Below are 24,812 nucleotides of genomic sequence, written 5' to 3'. Positions count from 1 at the left end.
AAAATTCCAGTTCATCTTTAATGTAAAAAAAATGGGTCACAGACACCAAGCATCTTTTAATGGAGATCATACACAGTAAGAAAAGAAAATAACCTTTTGTATTTCAAAGTGTCAACTGGAAGAGGAATAAGTGAAGCACAAGTAAAAACTTCAGAGCACAGCACACACAACACACCAAGGAAATCCAAAATAGGAACAACTGTACCTCAGATACAAATCATTCACTACTTTCTGATCAAGGCGATACATTTTGTTTTTAAATAAATTTACAGTACCCAATTCTTTTCTTTCCAATTAAAGGCAATTTAGCGTGGCCAATCCACCTACCCTGTACATCTTTTTTGGGTTATGTGGGTGAGGCCCACGCAGACAAAGGGAGAATGTGCAAACTCCACACGGACAATGATCCAGGGCCAGGATCGAACAGGAGCCCACTGGACCCCACCCCAGTTCCACGACGCCGGGAGGCAGCAGTGCTAACCATTGAACCGTGCCGCCCCCTGATCAAGTTGATACATAATCAGGACACGGCAGACAGTTATTTTTAAAGAAGTCTTCAAGTTCCACCCATAATTCAGCAACAAGGAAGTAAACACTGCCCCTCACAGCTCTTACGGCGGACTATCAGCCCAAATCAATGTTGCATTTGTCGATCATTCTCAAAACATTCCCAAGCTGTTATCCGGGTGATAGGTCACAAAGTCTAAAATAACTGCAAAAGAACCACAAAGGAGTAAGAAGTTTTTTTTTTTTTACACACCAAGTTGGATAATCTGGAATGCACTACCGAAAAGGACAGTGGAAACAGATTCAATATTAACTTTCCAAATACATACAAGGGGGGAGGGGGAAATGATATCGGGTAAAGAGCATTATCAGATCATTCCAGACCAAGATTCATGAGGATCAGGAATCCATTTTGATTTATTTCAATCTCTATGCAATCAAGAGCTCTGAATGCCAACAGACGCCAATTGAGATTGACCAATTTAACAGGCAGCCATTGAAATCCGCTATCTGATGGTGGAGTCAGTACTGCTTACACACGCGTGCATGCACAGGCATGCATTTACCCATCGAGCTACAAAGGAGGAGATTGTCAATTTTAATCATGAGATGTGCAACACAACACTGACATATCTGTGTTCGAGCTTTACAAAAATTGCAAGTGTCAGAGAAAAAAAAGAGCGCAATGGGTTTGAGAAGCTTAGAAAACCTCTCAGTTAAAAAAGGACTTTACAACTTCATTCTTGTAGCATGATGTTTGACTCTCTACCTCACAGAAACACTAAGCAACTTTCCATTCACTGAATTATTGGAATGCCTGAATGGTTTCAGGTCAGCAGCTGGTCAACCTTAAAGTAAGGGTTTATACTGTTCACCTGGATCAGAAATCCCGTACCAGCCTCCCCGGACAGGCGCCGGAATGTGGCGACTAGGGGCTTTTCACAGTAACTTAATTGAAGCCTACTCGTGACAATAAGCAATTTTCATTTTTTCATTTTTCAAATGGTGGGAATTTACTAACATTAAATCATTAATAGTTCTCCATGCTTAGAGTTTCTGGTTTTCATGTGCTGTGAAGGTCAGGACCCCTTCAAGTGACCAGTTCTCATGTGCCAACATACAGTTAGGAACACAAGGCTCCACAGACTTGCCTACTTTCTGGAAGGATCAAAACAGTAGGTGGTAACCATGCCGGATTTCCGCCGCCTTAACCTAAGCACTGAGCCCAACTGCAGAACCCAAAACATTGCCCTGGCTGTGAGCATCCAAATCAATAAAGATCAAGAACAGAACAAGGGTCATTCTTTGCCTGTCGATGACCTGTTCACAGAACCTGCAGGGACAGCATCTTTAACAAAACAAAACCAATACACACATCAGCCTTGATCTCTTTAAATGGTGGAACAATCTCAGGAGGTTAAATGGCTTCCTCCTCCCCATTTCTAAAGCATGGAACAGCTGAAACTAAAAGCCAGGCAGCCTTCTGAAGGTATTTGAAACTTTTCCGTGAAAAGGTCTTGGAGAAAGGGGTACTTACAGCTTTTAACAGAATAATCCTTTATTAATAAACGCATCTTCATTCACGCTGTGCACAATCCCACTCAACTGGAGTGCAGGGTTGGGGTGGGGTGGGGGGAGGGAGAAATAAAAAGGGGCAGCAAGGGGAAAAGAGAAGAGTCAATGAAAGGATGTCCTGTGTCAGTCGAGTGGGGTCGGTCAGCTGCTCTTCTTTGATGAGCCAAAGCCAGAAAATCCCATCACTGCCGCCATCTCGTCGTCCTCCTCGAACGTCAGTTCCTCCTCCGCTTTCCGCTTCTTCTCCTTCAGTTTCTCTTTTCGGTATGCCTTCGCCTTCTCTTCCTACAACACAACTTGCAATTATATACCACGTGTGACACTGCACGATGCCCCCAAGGTGTTCCACAGGAGCACATCAAACAAACATTTGGCACTGAGCATTATAAAGATATGTCACGGCAGGTTATTTGGTCAAAAAGGATGTTATAAGAAGCATCTTAAAAGCGGTGCAGAGGCACAGTGGTTTAGGGAGGCGGTTCCAGAGCTCCAGGCACAGCTACCAACAGTGCAGCAATTAAATCATGCATACACAAGAGGCCAGAATTGGAGAGGCGCAGCAATCTGGAGTGGACTACAGGAGGAGATAGAGAGAAGCCAAGGCATACAAGGCTACGGACCATGTGCTGGAAAAAGGGTTTAGAATAGGTAGGTGCTTGAAAGCTGGGGCAGACACGATGGGCGAAGGGCCAGTTTTGGTGCTGTAAAACGCTGTGACTCTCGGCCTGGCCATTGAGTGTCTGTAAACAAGAAATAATTTTAAAATTCTCATCACTAAAAGGAGGAAGAAAGGAAATTTTAAAAAGCAAGAAGAGTGGGGAATCTTAACAGAGGGCTCAACAGACGAGGCTGCTGGCTAATGGCTTTTATTTGATGTTTCTGATATGACATTAGGATTACGGATTTATGGTCAGGTTCAGTAAAATTCCAGTTTTATTACTTGGGAATTACTAGTGTTTTGCTAGGTGGGCGGTAAATTAACTTTGCAATTCCATTCACGGTTCTGTGAAAAACACAAATCTGATGTCTGAAAGACCCAGTTTGATTTTTACGATAGTCTGACAGCTCTCAATTATTTTCTCAGCCCACAAAATACGCAAATTTACTCAAAACCAATTTCACATCTCGTCGTGATCCCACCACTGCTGAATGCACAAGTGAAGAGAAACTAATTTTGTTTCCTTTCGCCCTTGCAGTTGCCAAACTGAAGAAACCAGGACTTAGGGACTGTTCTCTCCACGATTTTGCTTCACTGGATCTTGCTGCCAATCAGAGGCAAAATCCTGCAATTTAACTAACTTAAAGACACTAAGATTGTCAAAAAGACCTTCAGAGCTTCAATGCAAGAATCTCTGCTCTGCCCCCAACCCCGCCTCCCCCAAGAACATACACACGCACACGCGTAAATATTATCTGTAATCCTCCATCACCAAAAAGCTTCTTTTTAAAAAAATTTTTTTTAGAGTAGCCAATTATTTTTCTTTTCCCAATTAAGGGGCAATTTAGCGTGGCCAATCCACCTAACCAGCCCATCTTTGGGGTGTGGGGGTGAAACCCATGCACATATGGGAAAAATGTGCAAACTCCACATGGACAGTGACCCAGGGCCGGGATTCGAACCCAGGTCCTCAGCGCCGCAGTCCCAGTGCTAACCACTGCGCCACACGCCGCTCTTCTCCAGCACCAAAACTGATAGCATAGGAGCAGATGCTAATTGTTGCTGAGAGTTGGGGTTTTATTGGGGGGGGGGGGGGGGGGGGGGGGGGGGGTTGCTAACAGAGAAATTCACTCTGGTTTTGCCAAAGACGCCTCTGGATTCAGCACAACGGAAACAGCATTAATAATGAAAAAAATACATCCAAGGTAGCATCAGAAAAAAGGTCCTCTCCAAACGTTGAAGTGCATCATGCAAAATATAATAATAATCTTTATTATTGTCACAAGTAGGCTTACATTAACACTGCAGTGAAGTACTGTCAAAATCCCCTAGTCGCCACATTCCAGCGCCTGTTCGGGTACACGGAGGGAGAATTCAGAATGTCCGATTCACCAAACAGCACGTATTTCGGGACTTGTGGGAGGAAACTGGGACACCCGGAGCAAACCCACGCAGACACGGGGAGAATGTGCAGACTCAGCACAGACAGTGACCCAAGCTGGGAATCGAACCTGGGACCCAGGCGCTGTGAAGCCTGTGTTACCGTGCTCATCCTGGGAACATTTCTCTTGAATTTTCTCTTGGACTCATTACAGATTATCTTATATTTATGGGCCCTAGCTTTAATCTCGCCTGCCTGCAGTGAAAGGATAGATGAAGTTTGGAAGAAATGGATTGAAGGAGGAAAGACTTCAAATTGCCAGAAATCACAGAAAAAGAAACAGAAACCACTGGAAATACATGACAGTTCTGTCAGTGTCTGAAGGGCAAAAGATACAGAGACGAGCACGTCAAGTTTTCATAGAACCATAGAATTTACAGTGCAGAAGGTGGCCATTCAGCCCATTGAGTCTGGACCATAGAATTTACAGTGCAGAAGGTGGCCATTCAGCCCATTGAGTCTGGACCAACCTTTGGAAAGGGCACACTACTTAAGCCCATGGCCCATCCCTAGCCAGTAACCCCACATAACCTTGTGGACACTAAGGAACAATTTAGCATGGCCAATCCTCCTAACCTGCGCATCTTTAGACCGTGGGAGGAAACTGGAGGACCCGGAGGAAACCCACGCAGACACAGGGAGAGAGTGCAATCTCCACACAGACGGTCACCTGATGCCAGAATTGAACCCGGGGGCAGCTAGGTGGCCTAGTGGTTAGCAAAACCGCCTCACGGCGCTGAGGTCCCAGGTTCGATCCCGGCTCTGGGTCACTGTCCGTGTGGAGATAGCACATTCTCCCCGTGTCTGCGTGGGTTTCGCCCCCACAACCCAAAAACGTGCAAGCTAGGTGGATTGGCCACGCTAAATTGCCCCTTAATTGGAAAAATGATTGGGTACACTAAATTTTTTTTTTTTTTTTTTTAAAGAATTGAACCCAGGTCCCTGGAGCTTTGTCGAGACATAACCCAAATTTTCTTTTACAGTGGATATAAGGACAGTGTATCTTCTGTGTTTAAAGCTGTTGTCCTTTATTACAAGGCTCTGATTGACTGTTGGGGCATTATTATCCCCACCGACTCGGTGGGGGATTCAGTTCCGTTAGGATCAGCTCAGTCACCACTCTTCCAAAGTCAATGCCAAGCAAGCTATTCCATTGGGGGAGCAATCACAATAAATCCCAATAGTGCGCTTTCAATAGGACTCGCTGGAAAGCAAGCAGAAGCAGAGACTGTGATAAGATTCCTTACTGAGCATGATTAGCCAACTCAGCACAAAGCAGGGATCAAATCCAAGGCTTTGCTGGTTTCTACAATTTAACTCAATGCTAGATCTTTAGCTGGCACGTTGAGGGAGCTTCAATGAAACTGAGCATCACAACAAACCTCTGACCAAAGAACAGTTAAGATTCAGTTTGAGGGGCAGCACTGTGGCGCAGTGGATTAGCACTGCAGCCTCACGGCGCCGAGGTCCCAGGTTCGATCCCGGCTCTGGGTCACTGTTCATGTGGAGTTTGCACATTGTCCCCGTGTTTGCGTGCGTTTCGCCCCACAACCCAAAAGATGCGCAGATTAGGTGGATTGGGCATGCTAAATTGCCCCTTAATTGGAAAAATGATTGGGTACTCTAAATTTTTTTTTTTTTTTTTTTTAAAGATTCAGTTTGAAGGACAGTAAGGTGACGCAGTGGTTAGCACTTCTATGTCACGGTGTTGAGGACGCGGCTTCGATCCCAGCCCGGGTCACTGTCTGAGTGGAGTTTGCACATTCCCCCCGTGTCTGCATGGGTTTCGCCTCCATAATCCAAAGATGTGCAGGGCAGGTGAATTAGCCGCGCTAAATTCCCCTTAATTGGGATTTCTTTTTTCAAAGTTTCAGTTTGCGTATTCAAGAGTGGCGAATAAAAAGAACTTGTATTGTATATAAACTTTTACATCTTCAAAGCACTGTACAATAAGTACTTGTTTGTTTTGAAGTGCAATCACTGCTGAAATGCAGGAAACACGGCAGACAAATTTGCACATGGCAAGATCCCTCAAGCAGCAATGGGTTAATGGCCACACTCTTTCTCAGGGACGGTTTTCTCCATTCGTATAACATGATGCAAAATAACCACATAATTATCACTCAAGATAAATGTAACCAAGATGCTCTCATCCCTTCACGAGTATTACCTCCTCCCGAAGTTCTTTCATGCGCTCCTCAAAATCGTACTCCTTTTGTTTTTCCTCAATTTTCTTTTTATTGACCTCAAAACGTTTCTTTACTTGGTCCAGCGTTGAGCGTTCCACCTTCATTGACATTCCCAGATTCCGTTGGTCTGTCGAGGAAAAACAGTGCCGTCAAACGGAGTCTGGTTGCCAAACTCACTGGTCCGCAGACGTACTTAACACGTGATTATTGCACTCACGAAAGGAAAAACAAGAATACATATTTGTACCGTACTCGCAATCAGCACTGCATTCAGTTCTGGAGCCACACATCAGGAAGGATATCTTAATCAGGTGGCACAGGGGAACACAATGCCGGTTCACCAGAATGATACCAGGTTTAAATGGTAAATAATGAAGACAGGTTGCATAAACTTGAATTGTATTGCCGAGAGTATAGATGAGTGAGCGATGGTGGTATAACGGTGAGCATAGCTGCCTTCCAAGCAGTTGACCAGGGTTTGATTCCCGGCCATCGCAGTGACGGTTTATTCAAACATTTTGTGGGTAGCAGTGATTAGCACTATGCTTCACAGTGCCAGGGTCCCTGGTTCGATTCCCGACTTGGATCGCTGTCTAAGCGGAGTCTGCACGTTCTCCCCGTGTCTGCGTGTGTTTTCTGCAGTTGCTCTGGTTTCGTCCCACAAGTCCTGAAAGACGTGCTGTTAGGTAATTTGGACATTCTGAATTCTCCCTCAGTGTACACAAACAGGCGCCGGAGTGTAGCGCCCAGGGGATTTTCACAGTAACTCCATTGCAGTGTGAATGTGAGCCTACTTGTGACAATAAAGATTATCTGAGGTATGGAAATTGATGAAAGTGATTCAACAGGGTAGAGAGAAAGAGAATATATATCCCCTGGTGTGAAACTCCGAAAAGAAGGTACAATCATAATGTTGAAGCTCGGCCATTTATGATGTCAAGGGATGGCACAGTGGTTAGCACGGCTGCCTCACAGCACCAGGGACCCGGGTTCGATTCCGACCTCGAGTGGCTCTGTAGAGTTTGCACGTTATCCCCGTGTCTTGTGTGAGTTTCCTCTGGGTGCTCCGGTTTCCTCCCACTGTCCAAAAATGTGTAGGTTAGGTGGATTGGCCATGCTAAATTGTTCCTTAGTGTCCACTTCGCAATGAAGCCTCAGAATTTTTACATCACTGAAAATTTGATGTCCACATTCACTTCAAAAGTAGTCGACTCTCTTTCCCGGCAGTGTGTCTAATGCCTGAATTTTTATTTTTGTCACTAAAGTCAAATTCCACTTTTAATGGTCCAAATATGTCAATGAATTAAACCAGGAGAAATGGGGAGAAATGTGTGTAAAACATAATGTGCGGACGTGCAGAAAGCTCTCGTCCTTTGGACGCATGCATTGGTTCAGTATGACAGTAATAACCTTTTTGAACATTTCCCACAGTTCTTGCATCGTTTTGCTGGCTAATGCGTTTGCTCGGTCTGTTGCAAAAAGTATTTTTCTTCTAACACCTGCGCCAGATTTACCTACATTTGAAACCTTTGCAGCTTTCGACCGGGGCAGCACAAGTGAATAGCACTGTGGCTTCACAGCGCCAGGGTCCCAGGTTCGATTCCCCGCTGGGTCACTGTCTGTGCGGATTCTGCACGTTCTCCCCGTTTCTGCGTGGGTTTCCTCCGGGTGCTCCGGTTTCCTCTCACTGTCCAAAGACGCGCAGGTTAGGTGGACTGGCCATGCTAAAAAATGCCCCTTAAGTGTCCAAGGATGTGCAGAGTAGGTGAGGTTACGGGGATGGAGTAGGTCTTGGCAGAGTGCTTTCAGAGGAGGTCGGTGCAGGCTCAATTGGTCTAATAGCCTCCTTTTGACTGTAGGGGTTCTATGGATTCTAAGAAGCAATTCCTCAACCAAAGGATAGTGGAAATCTGGAACACTCTCCTCCAAAAAGCGCGGGGGGGGGGGGGGGGGGTCAAATAAAATTTCAAAATGAGTTTGAAAGATCGTTGTTAGGCCTGGGTGAGGTTACAGAACCAAGAAGGTTAAATGAAGATTGAGATACAGATCGGCCATGGAGGATCTAACAGAATTATGGAACTGATTCAAAGAGCTGAATGACCCGCTTTTGTCCCCTGCATCTCCAAAAAACCGTGATAAAAGGCACTCGTCACCAGTTTCATAATCTGACCATTTGGATCACTTGACAGGCGAGAAAGGGATCATATTAAAACTTCTAAAACCCACATTAATCCATAACCAGGTGAAATAACTGTTGTGCTTGGACCACCTCCTGTACAGGTGGTAGAAGGGTCACGCATGGTTTTTAAATAAATTTAGAGTACCCAATTCATTTTTTTCCAATTAAGGAGCAATTTTAGCGTGCTCAATCCACCTAGCCTGCACATCTTTGGGTTGTGGGGGCGAATCCCACGCAAACACGGGGAGAATGTGCAAACTCCACACGGACAGAAGGGTCACGCATTTACCCAGAGGTGGTTACAACCGGGAATGCATGGCCTGAAAAGTTGTTGGGAGCAGACTCAATGGCAACCATCAAAAAAGGAGCTGGATAAATATCGGGAAGAGGACATATTTTCTGGACCGTGGGACAAAGAACAGAAGAGTGGCTCCAGATTGGATACTTCTTTCAAAGAGCCAGTACAGGCTAGATGGGCAGCATGGCCTCCTGGAAGGCTGCATCATTGGCTGAAACAGATAAATCTAAATAAAACTTGGTCCAGAGATATCAATATTTTCTATCGCCCCCTCCAAAATTATTTTAAGCCCATATTTTACCACTTTAATTAAAACGTCTGGTGATGCTATTTGAACCAAATAGGAAAGACATTCTGACCAAATAACAGTTCAGTTCCATCCGTGGTAGGGTGTCAGGGCAGTGGGGGGGGAAACTTTTGTAAAACCCTCGACAAAAACAGCCAAAGTTTGTCAATTAAATGAAAGTGTAGCCTAATTTACATGAGAATTCATATTTCTCCCATGAATTGGAACACACCACACTAATGCTCAGCTTAAAGTGTTGCAGACTCCAATACAAAAACCACCATCACAAACACACAGGTTTTGGACCAGAATCTCCATTCATCTCCTGTCTTATTGCAATTACTAGCAAACTCCCTGTGCCTGACTAGAATGCGATGTTCAGGCTCCGAATTATATCCCGACTCTCTGGAAATGTGCTTTTCGAACACTGTGGAGTTTTAATTGTGCTTCTGATCAGCACTGAACTGGATCCAATTTCCACTGTGAACAAGCAGCCAATTCTATGAAGTAAATAAGCTGTCTTTAATAGCCAACACTGTCAGCATGATAAAACACTCCAGCTTAACAGTGGAAAGGAGCATTCAATCTCCTGGGATTTTGCCAAACCATTAGGTTTCTTTTGATTTTTTTTTTCAGTGTAGGAATCAGAAAAACAATATAGATCAAGGCAAGTGCCGGATCATCAGAACCACACGGGTGTTCCATATTTATTTTGGGGTGAAATGACTTGGGATTACTGGGTTCGGACAAAATCAATGATCTGCATCTCTCATTCTTCTCAAAATCAACAAAACCCCCATCCCTGCTTCTCTCATCGCATGGCCCCCATCCCCATCTCTCCCACATGCAATGGGGATCCCAAATATACACCACAGCTAGGGGAAGACATCGAAGAAAACGGTTCATCTCATTTCTTCCCCAAAAAGACGAGTCAAGGATTTTAAATTTTTTACCCCTGCGCCAATGTTTTTAATCATCAGATAATCAGTGAACATATCGAACCATTTCATATGAAACTATATCTGTCTCACAAACACATTTAATGCAAGCTGGTAAAATAAAACAAAAGGTTGTTTTTAAGTACAACTGCAACATGTCGAGTGAAAAGTCATTGGGGAATAACGGTTGTAACACTATCGGCTCGCATTACCTTTACCAGCATCTTGAACAATCAACCATACCGAGCTCATCTCGATTGCTACTGCAGTCAATAAGGATAGGCAACGGGTAACACCTCTTGCTGCTCCCATTATCATGATGCCCATCCAGCTTCTCCCATATACGTAACATCTCCCCTTCCCCAGGTCTCCCATCACTCTGGCCATTCTCCACCGCTCCCACCATTGACACCTCTGACACCTGCATTTTGTCCATCACTGGGACCCTCCCGCCATCTCTCCCATCGCTGTGACCGCCATTGCGAAACGTTGTCCAGATCTTCATTGTAAGAATAAAGTACCATTGTATTTCAACACCCTCTCCTGGTTGGAAATCTGAAAGAGTATCACTGAACAGGCACAGCTCAAAGTTCCGATGGACTTTGAAAATTCCTGAGGTGACGCTCTCACCAGAATTTTACTGAACAACCCTGTCCTTCTAAGTGCTGGTGGCACTCGGTGATTTATTCTGAGCTTTATCAGCTGTATTCCAGCTGTCATTTCTGGTGGGTAGAGATGGTAGCAACTTGGTTCATAGAAGCATGGATCATATAGCAAAGGAGGTGACCATTTGGTTCATCCTGCATATACTAGCTCTGTGAAAGAACTATCCAATTAATCACACTACCCAGCCTTTTCCCTGAAGCCCTCCAAAATGTATTCTTTTCCCTTGCAATTCCCTTTTGAAAATTACCATTGAATCTCTTTCAGATCGTGCATGCCACATTGTAACAATTTGTCACATGAAAAATATCACCTCATCTTGCCTCTAGTCCTTTTGTCAATTACTTTAAATCTGCGTCCTCTGGTCACTGACCCTTCTGTTGAATTGAGAGCATTGAACAAAATGGAGATACTTTTTTCTCTATAGCGTAATTGACACCAATATATCAAACAGACCCAAAGACAGCCCTCCATAATAAATAACGTTCTGTACAATTGTGCAGTGACCAGGTATCTAATTGTGTTTCTTAGAGAACCCGTTATCTTCAGCAAGGCCACCCATTCCTGCACTGTTCACTTACGTTTTTTGCCATTGATGTGATCCAGGAAATTAATGGAATCCTTCACTACACAGTCACAAACATTGCAGTAATATCTGTCAAGAGAAACCAGGCACAAAATTAGCTTATACAACAGGAGACAGCTGCCAAGCAGCTCACAGTTATACTGTTTTGTGTCCCATAAACAGAAGGAGGCCATTCAGCCCCTTGAGACAGTTCTGTCGCTCGGTGAAACCACGGAAGATCTGGATCCTAACTCCATGTACTTGCTATGCCACCATAAACCTTTGAGCAATCGGCAAGCAAAAACCTTCTGATCTCATTTTAAATGATTCATAGCATCTACTGTTTATGTGGGAGCAAGTTCCACACTTCTACCTTTGTATGAGCAACAACTTAGTTCATGTAGCACTTTTGATGCAATTAAATATCCCAGGATAATAAAACTAATCGCTGGGTAGCATGGCTGAACGTTCTTAAGGCGCTGGATATAGGCTCCAGTCTCTGCAGGGACATGGATTCGAATCCCACCGTTGCCAGAGGTGATTTCCGTTTATGGGCGGCACGGCGGCACAGTGGTTAGCACTGCTGCCTCACAGTACCAGAGACCCGGGTTCGATTCCAACCTTGGGTGGAGTTTGCACATTCTTCCCGGTCTGCATGTGTTTCCTCCGGCTGCTCCAGTTTCCTCCCAAAGTCCAAAGATGTGCAGGTTAGGTGGATTGGCCGTAATAAATTGCTCCTAGGTGGGGTCACGGGGATAGGGTCAGAGATGGGGTGGTATTTCAGAGCGCCAGTGAGGACTCATAGGTTCTTAAGATCTAAGAGCAGAATTAGGTCATTCGGCCCATCGAGTCTGCTGCCCCATTCTATCATGGCTGACATGTTCATCATCTGCTACCTACAATGTCACAGACCAAGAGCTGGATTGCAAAATCAGCCAGAGAATCTCCTCCCTAGAACACATGACCTAGGAGTGGGAGTCGGCAATTTAGCCTCCCGAACCTAACACCCTTAATGTGATCATGGCTGATCCCATCCTGGCCTCAACTCCACCACCCTGCCCGTTCTCCATAACCCTTCAACCCATTGCCAATTAAAAAGCTGTCTAACTCCTCCTTAAATTTACTCACTATCCCTGCATCCACCGCACTCTGGGGTAGCGAGTTCCACAGATTCACAACCCTTTGGGAGAACTAGTTTTCCCTCAAATCTGTTTTAAATTTGCTACCTTTTACTCTAAAATTATGACCTCCCGTTTTAGAATGCCCGACAAGAGGAAGCCCGATTAGCTCCACGTCTACTTTATCCAGACCTTTTAGCATCTTGTATACCTCGATTATATCTCCCCTCATTCTTCTTTGGCTGAATGGCCTCCATCTGCACTGTAGGGATTCTATGATTCTAATATGACACTGAGCCACAGAGATGTTAGGTCGGATGATAGGAAGCTTGGTCAAAGAGGTAGATTTTAAGGAGTGTCTGAAAGAGAGGTAGAGAAAGGGGATTCCAGAGCTTGGGGCAGGCCACCAATGGTGGTGCTATTCAAATCAGAGGTGTACGAGAGGCCAGAATGAAAGTGCAGTTACCAGGGAGGGTTGTGGGGCTGAGGAAGTGTTTCCTAACTGCTGCCTGATTTTAGGGTTACACCTGCCTCTTCTAGACTCTCCTACGAGCAGAAAAAGTTCCTAACTATCCTATTGTTTAGTTTCAATACCTAAATAAGCCCAAATCACCCTTAACCTTAAGGAATACTGTCCTGGGTTATGTAATTTCTCCCACAATTCAATTCTTCTGCATAGAAGTAGAATTGATTCATCAGAATGTTAAGATATATCTTATAATGTATCTTTTTTTTAAATTTAGAGTAGCCAATTATTTTTTCCAATTAAGGGGCAATTTAGCGTGGCCAATCCACCTAACCTGCACATAGAACATAGAACAATACAGCGCAGTACAGGCCCTTCGGCCCTCAATGTTGCACCGGCATGGAAAAAACTAAAGGCCATCTAACCTACACTATGCCATTATCATCCATATGCTTATCCAATAAACTTTTAAATGCCCTCAATGTTGGCGAGTTCACTACTGTTGCAGGTAGGGCATTCCACGGCCTCACCACTCTTTGCGTAAAAAACCCACCTCTGACCTCTGTCCTATATCTATTACCCCTCAATTTAAGGCTATGTCCCCTCGTGCTAGCCACCTCCATCCGCGGGAGAAGGCTCTCGCTGTCCACCCTATCTAACCCTCTGATCATTTTGTATGCCTCTATTAGGTCACCTCTTAACCTTCTTCTCTCTAACGAAAACAACCTCCAGTCCATCAGCCTTTCCTCATAAGATTTTCCCTCCATACCAGGCAACATCCTGGTAAATCTCCTCTGCACCCGTTCCAATCTTTGGGTTGTGGGGGTGAAACCCACGCAGACACGGGGAGAACGTGCAAACTCCACACGGACAGTGACCCAGGGCCGGGATTCGAACCCGGGTCCTCAGCGTCGTAGGCAGCAATGCTAACCACTGTGCCACCGTGCGGCCCTTCTTATAAGGTATCTTAAGGTACAGTGTCCAGAACTGTATACAGTATACCAAATGTGGACTGACCTGGGATTTGTCTAGCTGTAACAAAACATCCTACTCGTTATATTCGAGCCCTCTATTTTATAAAGATTAACATTCATTAGGCTGGTTTCATTTGGTACCCAACTACTCAATCTTAGTGATCTGTGTACATGGACCCCAAAATCCTGCCACGGTTTCCAGCTTTTCAACATTTACAAAATGTTCAGATCCCTCTTTATTAGTCTAAAATAGATGACCTCACACTTATTGAAATGCATCTGCCACCAGTTTTTCCCACTTGTTTAATCTATCAACACCCCTTTGTAAGCTTGTGCTCTCACCTACACTGCTTACTATATCATCAACAAACGTGGATATTATGCCTCTCTGAATTATCTAAATGATTGATAAACATAGTGAATAGATGGAAGATCCAGCACGGCGCTCATGGACATGACTTGCTACTTGTACGCACCCATTATCTCTATTGTGTCTTCTGTCACCTAACCAGGGACAGAATGTGCCTTCTAGTCCATGAGCTTTACCGTTAGCTCACAGTCTCTTATGTGGAACCTTACTGAATGCTTTCTGGGTATAAACTACCTCATTCCCCTGTCTGCTACTTTAGTTAATTCCTCAAAAAATCTAATTAGGTTCAACAGACATGACCTATCCTTTACAAATCCAAGCTAGGCTCTCAAATCTCTCCAAGGATTTAGCTGTTGTTAATTATAGAATCCAATAACTTCCCCACAACTGATGTTAGATTAATAGATCTGTAATTTCCGGTTACTTTCTCTCGTCTTTCGGAAATGATAGTTAAATCTCCACTGCACGAGTGTGCAAGGTTCACGTTCAGTCTATTCTCTAATGCAATAAATGGGCAAATGATGCATTTAATAAAACTGATTGTGGTTTTATTAGAATAAAATACTAGAATGCCTCTGCATTGGGGATGTGAACCCACAATGTGACACCCACTGAGCCGCAGCTAACTCTTAGCCTACATGCAATATAGGACTAATTTATCCTAATTCCCAATCTGCAATTATATCCTCAAAAATACAAGGAACACCACAGGTCCGTCAGCACCAGCCCTAGATGTGAAGAATGATCACTGGGTTGAGGTAGCAGAAGTGGGTGGGCAGGCTGGTTCAGACGGAACATGTGCTCCCACCACTAATCCTCCTCCTTCCTTCACCCCAACCCACCCCACCTCTCCAAGAGACAGTATCGAAAGAAGAGGAAAGAAACAAAACTGGAGTGTGAAACACAGCACTCACCCTCCCATTTCCGACTGGGGTGTTGTCTTGGTGATGACTATGGTTTTTCCCAATTTTGATTCCAAATCCACTTTATAATCTCTGTGGCGTAGGAGCTCACGTTTGATTGGTACTGGAGGCTTTGCTGAAACAGAAATAGAAAACATTAGGACGTGGAACTAGCCACAGGTTACTTCCAAATACCTCCTGCGTAAAATTGATCATGTCGGTCATTGTTTCGTTTGCACACACTGAAATCCGCATTTCCCATCTTATCTCTGCAAATTTCTAAACACTATAAAAACTGAATTAGACGATTGTCAAGAGACTCACACACTTCTTTATTAAACTTATTCTTGGAATTACCGATAAACTCATTCTTGGACAGAAACAGAAACAGTGATTCTTTCAGCCCCACAACCCAAAAAATATGGCAGGTAGGTAGATAGATTGGCCACGCTAAATTGCCCTTTAATTGGGAAAAAAATTATTGGGTACTTTAAATTTATAAAATAAAAGTTCTCCTTCGAGAAGGAAAGGTTGATAGGAGATTTGAGAGCGGTGCCAGAATTGAGGTGTATGGACAGAGAAGGTCAAATGGCATCCTTCTATGTTGCAACCATTCTAGGATTCCTCCCCTGGTTCTTTTCTCAATCAATTTAGGATTTGTGCCCTCAGGTTACAGGCCCTTCTGCCACGGCAAATTTTCTTTTAAATTTAATTAATTTTATTGCCCATCCCTAGTTGCCCTTCAGAAGGTGGTGGTGAGCTGCCATCTTGAACCGCTACAGTCCCCAAGGCGAAAATACACCCACAATGCTGTTAAGAGTGTGTTCCAGGATTTCGTCCCAGAGATAGTGAAGGAACAGCAATATATTTCCAAGTCAGGATGTAAGTGACTTGGAGGGGAACCTCCAGGTGGTGGGGTTCCCAAGTATCTTCTGCTCTTGTCCTTCTCGATGATGGCGGTTATGAGTTTGGGTCCAAGGAACCTTGGTGAGTTACTGCAGTGCATCTTGTACATGGTACACACGGCTGCCACTGTTTGTTGGTGGTGGAGGGTTTGAATGTTTGTGAAGGGGGAGCAATCGAGCGGGCTGCTTTGTCCTGGATGGAGTTGAGCTTTTTGAGTGTTGCTGGAGTTACACTCACCCAGGCAAGTTGAGAGTATCCCATTACACTCCTGACTTGTGCCTTGTAGATGGTCGACAGGCTTTTTGTAAGGGAAGATGGTTAAGATATGGTCTCTTGTAGGAGATGGCCACTGCCTGGCATGAATATAACTTTCCACTTATTAGCCCAAACCTAGATATTGTCTAGGTCTTGCCGCATTTGGACATGGACTGCTTCATTATCTGAGGAGTCATCAATGGTGCTGAATATTGCGCAGTCACCTGCGGACATCCCCACTTCTGACCTTATGGACGGAAGGGAGGTCATTGATGAAGCAGCTTAAGATGGGCCTAGGACACTACCTTGAGGAACTCCTGCAGTGATGTCCTGTAGCCGAGATGCACGACCTCCAACCACCCGCAACCATCTAGCTGCGAGCCTGGTATGACTCCAAGCAGTGGAGAGCTTTCCTCCTGATCCCCGTTGACTCCCATTTACCTCGGGCTCCTTGATGCCATACTCGGTCAAATGCTTGATATCAAGGGCAGTTTCTCACCTCATCTCTGGTATCCAACTCTTTCTTCAGGAGCTGAGTGACCCTGGCAGAATCCAAACTGAGCATCCGTGGGCAGGTTACTGCCGAGTAAGTGCCGCTTGATATGACTGTAGATGACTCCTTCCATCACTTTGCTGATGATGGAGAGTAGAACGCAAGGGCGGTAATTGGTTGGGTTGGATTTGTCCTGTTTCTTGTGTACAGGACACACATGGACAATTTTCACATTGCCGGGTATATGCCAGTATTGTAGCAGTACGGGAACAGCTTGACTAGGGGTGCGGCAATTTCTGGAGCATAAGTCTTCAGTAATGTTGTCAGAATATTGTCAGGACCTAGAGCTTTACAGTTTCCATTGCCTTGAGCTGTTTCTTGATATCACCTGGGGTGAACTGTATTGGCTGAAGACTGACATCTATGATGCTGGGGACCTCCGGTGGAGACAGAGATGGACCATCCACTCGGCACTTCTGGCTGAAGATTCTTGCGAACGCCTCAGCCTTGTCTTTTGCACTGATGTGCTGGGCTCCTCCCTCAATGAGGATGGGGGTATTTGTGGAGCCTCCTCCTCCAGTGAGTTGTTTAATTGTCTACCACCATTCACGGCTGAAAGCAGAGCTTAGATCTGATGTGTCTGTTGTGGAATCCCTTAGCTTGCTGCTTATGTTGTTTGGCACACAAGTAGTCCTGTGTTGTAGCTTCCCCAAGTTGACACCTAATTTTTCAGTATACCTGATGTTGCTCCGGCACTCTTCATTGAACCAGGGTTGATCCCCTGGCTTTGTGGTAATGGCAGAGTGGGGGATTTGCTGGGCCACAAGGTTACAGATTGTGGGCGAGCACAATTCTGCTGCTGGTAGTTCACAGCGTCTCACAGATATCGTCGAGTTGCCAGATCTTTTCGAAGTCTCTCCCATTTAGCACGGTGGTAATGCCACACAACACAATGGAGGGTATCCTCAATGTGAAGACAGGACACTGTGTCACTAGGACTGTGCAGTTGTCTCCTGATCTCCAACAAAACTCTTCAACAACTTTTAACACCTCTACTAAAATCTTCCCTTAACCTTCTCTGCTCTCCACTTTTCCAGTCTCTCCACATAACTGAAGTCCTCGAATGACTCGAATGGTATCATTCTAGTTAATTCCCTTTGCACTTCTCCAAGTCATAACAATCTGGAGTAGATTCAAATGCAAACTGGGCCCACATCCTAGATGCTTCCCCCGCCCCTCCATAAAACCGCGCACAAGACTGTTATGAACAAAATTTCTTGTGCTTTCATCTATTCTCCAACAGGAAGTCAGTTTGCGATGAGACAAGGCTCATCCCTCGATTTTAACTGCTCCATAGTCAGGGGCCATCTTCAGCCATCAAATCCCTCAAAAATCAAGGGCGCCTACCGTTCCATCCCCCGACTGCAATTTGGGAAATCAGACCACAAGATGGTGCTCCTTCTCCCGGCATACAAGCAGAACCTCAAGCGGGAGAATCCAGCTTCAAAGATCGTGCAGTGCTGGTCCGAGGAAACAGAAGAGCTCTTACGTGACTGCTTAGAGACAGTGGACTGGTCCATATTTAAGAACTCAGCGACCAACTTAAATGAGCATGCCACCACCGTCATAGACTTCATCAGCAAATGTGTGGATGACTGTGTGCCAAAGAAAGCGGTACGTACGTTCCCCAACTGGAAACCATGGCTCAATCGTGAGATTGACTCCCTACTGAAGGACAGATCTGAGGCGTTCAAGTCAGACGACCCTGACCTATACAAGAAATCCAGGTATGACCTCCGCAAAGCCGTCCGAGATGCCAAGAGAGAGTATCAAACCAAGCTAGAGTCACAGACAGACTCTCGGCAGTTGTGGCAAGGACGAAACAACATAACAGGCGACAAAGCAAAGCCGAGCAGTATCTCCGGCAGCAGCGCACCCCTCCCCGATGAACTCGATGCATTCTATGCTCGGTTCGAGCAGGCAACCAACTATCCGCTGTTGAGTGCCCCAGCAGCCCATAACACCCATACCCAACATCATAGCTTCCAAAGTCAGATCGGCCTTCCTGAAAATGAACCCTCGGAAGGCGACAGGCCCGGACGGGATCCCTGGTCATGCACTCAGAGCCTGCACGGACCAGCTGGCAGAGGTATTTGCGGACATCTTTAACCTGTTCCTACTCCACTCCGAGATCCACACCTGCTTCAAGAAGACTACCATCATACCGGTGCCAAAGAAGAACCAGGCAACGTGCCTCAATGACTACCATCTGGTGGCCCTGACTTCAGTCGTAATGAAGTGCTTTGAAAGGTTGATCATGAAGCGCATCACCTCCATACTCCCAGAACACCTTGATCCACTGCAATTCACATACCGTCGCAACCGGTCCACAGCAGACGCCATTTCCCTGGCCCTACACTCATCCCTAGAGCATCTCGACAACAAGGACTCCTACATCAGACTCCTATTTATTGACTACAGCTCCGCCTTCAACACCATAATCCCAGCCAAGGTCACATCAAAGCTCCAAAACCTAGGACTTGGCTTCCCACTCTGCAACTGGATCCTCGATTTTCTGACCAACAAACCACAATCAGTAAGAATGAACAACAACACCTCCTCCACAATAGTCCTTAATATGGGGGCCCCGCAAAGCTGCGTACTGAGCCCCCAACTCTACTCCCTGTACACACACGGCTGCGTGGCACAATTTGGTTCCAACTCCATCTCCAAGTTGGTTGGCAATACGACCATAGTGGGCCGGATCTCAAATAACGACGTGTTAGAATACAGGAGGGAGACAGAGAACCTAATGGAGTGGTGCAGGGACAACAATCTCTTCCTCAATGCCAGCAAAACTAAAGAGCTGGTCATTGACTTCAGGAAGCAAAGTACTGTACACACCCCTGTCAGCATCAACGGGGCTGAGGTGGAGATGGTTAGCAGTTTCAAATTCCTCGGGGTTCACATCTCAAAAAATCTGTCCTGGTCCACCCACATCGATGCTACCACCAAGAAAGCACAACAGCGCCTATACTTCCTCAGGAAACTAAGGAAATTCGGCATGTCCACATTAACTCTGACAACTTTTACAGATTCACCATAGAAAGCATCCTATCTGGCTGCATCACAGCCTGGTATGGCAACTGCTCAGCCCATAGAACATAGAACAGTACAGCACAGAACAGAACAGGCCCTTCGGCCCTGGACCGCAAGAAGCTTCAGAGAGTCGTGAACACAGCCCCGTCCATCACACCTGGGGAAAGCGGGCAGCATAATCAAAGATCCCTCCCACCCGGCTTACTCACTCTTCCAACGTGCAGGAGATACAAAAGTCTGAGAACACGCACGAACAGACTCAAAAACAGCTTCTTCCCCGTTGTTACCAGACTCCTAAATGACCCTCTTATGGACTGACCTCATTAACAGTACACCCTGTATGCTTCAACCGATACCGGTGTCTATGTAGTTACATTGTATACCTTGTATTGCCCTATTATGTATTTTCTTTTATTCCCTTTTCTTCCCATGTACTTAATGATCTGTTGAGCTGCTCGCAGAAAAATACTCTGTACACGTGACAATAAACAAATCCAATCCAATCCCGAAGCTCTGGAATTCCATCCCTAAACCCGCCTGCACTTGCACCTCTTCCTTCTCTCGGTCGCTCCTTCAAACTTACCTTTGATTGAGCTTTGGTCAACAATGCTAATGTTTCTTTATGCATCTTGGGGTCACATGCAGTTTGACAACACAGCTGTGAAGCTTCTCTTGCTATGTTTTGAGTTTTTTGAAGAGATAGCAGAGAGGAGTGATGACAGTAATGAGGTGGTGCATATGGACCTCCAAAAGGCATTTAATAAAGTTCTGCACAACAGTTTTGTGAGCAAAGTTAAAGCTCATGGATGAAAAGTGACAGTAGCGACATGCAACCAATAGTGTGATTGGTTGTTCTTCGGATAGTGGACTCCCCCAGGGTCGGTGTTAGGATCTCTGGTTTTTCTTGATAATAAATCGATGACTTGGTATATTGGTGCCAGACGATAGGAGGTTATTCAGCCTGATGCCACTTTCCAGCTCTTGGTCTGATCCTTGTCAGTTCCAGTATCTCACATACATACAGGGAGGAGGCAGTGGTGTTGTGGTATTGTTACTGGACTAGTAATCCAGAGACCCAGGGTAATGCTCTGGGGAAATGGGCTTGAATCCCACCATGGTGGAATTTGATTTTAAAAATCTGGAATTAAAAGTCTAATGACGATCAGGAAACCATTGTTGATTGTTGTAAAAACCCATCTGGTTCACTAATGTCCTTTAGGGAAGGAAATCTATTATCATTGCCTCGTCTGGCCTACACGTGACTCCAGATCCACAGCAATGTGGTTGACTCTTAAATGGGCAACAAATGCTGGCCCAGCCAGCGACGCCCACATCCCATGAACAAATAAAGAAAAAGAATCCAATGTTTTCAATGTGATGAGGGCGTTTGTCTCTCTATCACCTTTTCAAACATTGTTCCAAAACGCCAAACGCTCTGAATAAAAAATAAATCCTCAACTCCCCTCTGAGCTTTCTACCAATTATCCCCAAGGTACCCCACTTCAAGTGGACTCCTACTGACCACATGGGAAATATATTGTCAAACCTCCAGTGTACGGGCAGCACGGTGGCGCAGTGGGTTAGCACTGCTGCCTCACGGCGCCACAGTCCCAGGTTCAATCCCGGCTCTGGGTCACTGTCCATGTGGAGTTTGCACATTCTCCCCGTGTTTGCATGGGTTTCGCCCCCACACCCAAAGATGTGCAGGGCAGGTGGATTGGCCACGCTAAATTGCCCCTTAATTGGAAAAAATTAATTGGGTACTCTAAATTTTTTTTTTAAAACAAACCTCCAGTGTACTTCGTACTTCTGATACATCAGCATTTGGAGTACATTTTAGGTCACAGAGTTGCTTCACACTCTGCCCAATGAGATTTTCCAACTAGTATTAATCTATTCTAAACTGCAATTTAGTCAACCTTAAAATGGCACGAATCGCAAGACCCAGGTTCCGTTCAAGGGAAAGATTCATTCCGAGCTTCAACTTACCATCTCGCTTCTCTCGTTCTTCCTGCAACCGCTTCTGTGCCAATTTCTCATACTCATCCTTGTCCCACTTCTTGCGGAAGTCCATGTTTTTCGTCTGCACAGCAAGGAGAGGAGAGTTAAAAATAGAAGCTGGGGGGAAAAATACACTGATCAAAACAGTCAAACTGCATTCCCCCCCCCCCACCCCAAAACTATTTGTGGCACTTTACAACCAATTAAATACTTACAAAGCGTGGTAACTGCCGGAATTTAGAAAACAGTTGGAATCATCGAATCCTTACAGTGCAGAAGGAAGTCATTCAGCCCATCATATCTGCACCAACCACCCAGCACTTTACTCAATTTCAGAGAGTAAGGTGATAACGACCAGCTAAATCTGCTTTAGTGATGTTGGTTGACGGATAAAAATTGGCCCCACACATTGAGAAGAACTCCCTACATTTCCTTAACATAATGCCATGGATTCTTTCACATCCACTCAAGAAGTTTCATATCTTATCTCTAACCGCATTACTGACAGCGCAACGCTCTCCCAGTGCTACACCGGTAAATGCAAGCCTAGATTATGGGTTCAAGAACGTGGAGAGCAGCTTCAACTCACAATCTTCTGATGGAGAGAGTGCTACCCATTGACCTACTGCTGATCATAGGGAAAGGAAATAATCTAATAATCCAAAGACTGCTGACAATGTTCAACTTCAGATTTCTTCATTAAACTCTCAGTGAGTTGAGGATTCTAAGGGTTAGATAGAAAAGGGGGTGGCATGGTAACAGTGGTTAGCACTGCTGCCTCTCAGCACCAGGAATCCGGGTTAAAGTCCAACTTCGGGTAACTGTGAAGTTCGCACATTCCTCCTGTGTCTGCATGGGTTTCCTCCGGGTGCTCCGGTTTCCTCCAAATGACATGCAGGTTAGATGGATGGGCCGTGCTAAATTGGCCTCTTAAGTGTCCAACGGTTAGGTGAGGTTGCAGGGATAGAATCACAGAATCTTAGAATTTACAGTGCAGAAGGAGGCCATTCGGCCCTTCGAGTTTGCACCGGCCCTTGGAAAGAACATCCCACTTAAGACCACGCCATCCTATCCCTGTAACCCCACCTAACATTTTTGGACACTAAGGGGCAATTTATCATGGCCAATCCACCTAACCTGCACATCTTTGGACTGTGGGAGGAAACCTGAAAATCCAGAGGAAACCCACGCAGACACGGGGAGAATGTGCAGCCTCCGCTCAGTTACCCAAGCCGGGAATCGAACCCGAGACCCTGGAGCTGTGAAGCAACTGCACTAACCACTGTGCTACCTAGGATGGGGAGTTGGGCCTAGGTTGGGTGCTCTGTCAGAGGGTTGGTGGAGACTCAATGAAATGAAATGAAAATCGCTTATTGTCACGAGTAGGCTTCAGACAAGTTACTGTGAAAAGCCCCTGGTTGCCGCATTCTGGCACCTGTTCGGGGAGGCTGGTACGGGAATTAAACCGTGCGGCTGGCCTGCCTTGTTCTGCTTTAAAAGTCAGCGATTTAGCCCTGTGTGCTAAACCAGCCCAATGGCCACCTTCTGCACTACAGGGATTCTATGAAAATCTAGAAAAGGATGCTTTCTCCCTCGATACTGAGTTTTTATTTCCTATTTCCAAGGGACACCCCAGAACTGCAATAATAAGCACCCATGTGTTATGCAGTTAATAACCCCCCCAACCCCAAATACCCCCCACTCTCTCCCCCCTAAATAACCCCCCACCTTAATACACCACCACTCTCTCCCCTAGTTAATAACCCCCACCCCCCTAAATAGCCCATTAATAACCCCACTCTCTCCCCTAGTTAATAACCCCCACCCCACTAAATAGCCCATTAATAACCCCACTCTCTCCCCCCTAAAAAACCCCCACCTCAGTACACCACCACTCTCTCCCCTAGTTAATAACCCCCTCCCCAATCTCTCCCCCCTAAATAACCCCCCACCTTAATACACCCCCACTCTCTTTCCCCCCACTCTATCTCCCCCCGCCCCGCCCGATGTGAGTTTATCCCGGGCCAGCTGTTCCCCGAGGGCCTCCGCTATTCGGCAGCTGTCAGGCTCCCAGTCGGGAGGCCCGGAGACCCCGGGCTTCCCGTACCCTCCCGGCCGCCGGTCCCTCGCAGCAAGGGGCGGGGGGCTCGGAACTCACCCCGCTCCCCGACGCCATCCCGACTCCGCTGCTCCCTCCGCTCGGCCGCAAAACTGTCGCACGGAGCCGGCCCGACCGCCGTAAACCGTGCAGAGAGCCCTGCGCCAACGACAGCCTGGCGGAGACAAGAGGCTCCCAACAGCTGGAAACCCCTTTTCGGAAACCACAGCGCCCCCTGTGGAGTGGAGGACCCACCTCCTGGCTCCAAACAACCTGCTGACTCTCCACAGGCGCTGACTGCGCATGTCCAACATTTGGTTTTTATTCAGAATTCCTGCAGCTGCAGGGTTTTGCTTTAATATGAAATATTCCAGGGTCCCCGGTTCGATTCGTGGCTTGGGTCACTGCCTGTGCGGAGTCTGCATGTTCTCCCCGTGTCTGTGCAGGTTTCCTCCGGGTGCTCCGGTTTCCTCCCACAAGTCCCCAAAGGCGTGCTTGTTAGGTGAATTGGACATTCTGAATTCTCCCTCAGTGAACCCGAACAGGCGCCGGAATGTGGCGAATAGAGGATTTTCACACTAACTTCATTGCAGTGTTAATGTAAGCCCACTTGTGACAATAATAAAGATTATTGTTATCCTTTTTGCATTAATAAACAAAGATGATGAACTGCTCAGATTTGCAAGTCATACTCCAGAAGTGAAATGTCCTGGAAACTTATGAACATAAGAAATAGGAACAGGAATAGACCACACAGCCTCTCGAGCCTGGTCCACCAGGCTCTCAACTCCACCCAATCCTCAAATTCCTCCACGAGTCTGGAGTCCACGA

The 24,812-nt window shown here is 45.9% G+C and overlaps 1 protein-coding gene and 1 non-coding gene across 3 annotated transcripts; one reads left to right on the top strand and one right to left on the bottom strand.

Annotated features, from left to right (window-relative positions):
* On the bottom strand, positions 1–24,195 carry zmat2 (zinc finger, matrin-type 2). Of its 2 annotated transcripts, none has more exons than XM_038796281.1 (6): positions 24,042–24,195; positions 21,872–21,965; positions 15,142–15,265; positions 11,316–11,389; positions 6,352–6,497; positions 1–2,367 (listed from the first exon to the last, which is right to left on the bottom strand). In XM_038796281.1, exons 1-6 carry the CDS (start codon positions 24,057–24,059, stop codon positions 2,224–2,226), a joined length of 600 nt encoding a protein of 199 aa, XP_038652209.1. In that variant the 5' UTR covers positions 24,060–24,195; the 3' UTR covers positions 1–2,223. The 2 variants fall into 2 exon arrangements, with proteins under 2 accessions (XP_038652209.1, XP_038652210.1); XM_038796282.1 differs by lacking the exon at positions 24,042–24,195 and adding an exon at positions 22,099–22,723.
* On the top strand, positions 6,796–6,867 carry trnag-ucc. Its single transcript has one exon. It is a non-coding gene; the product is annotated as a tRNA-Gly (tRNA).
* Positions 24,196–24,812: the final 617 nt, after the last annotated feature.

This window comes from Scyliorhinus canicula, chromosome 4, assembly GCF_902713615.1.
Source record: "Scyliorhinus canicula chromosome 4, sScyCan1.1, whole genome shotgun sequence".
NCBI classification, from domain to species: Eukaryota; Metazoa; Chordata; class Chondrichthyes; order Carcharhiniformes; family Scyliorhinidae; genus Scyliorhinus; species Scyliorhinus canicula.
The sequence above is the reverse complement of the archived record's forward strand: the minus strand, read 5'-3'. Positions and strand labels throughout refer to the sequence as shown.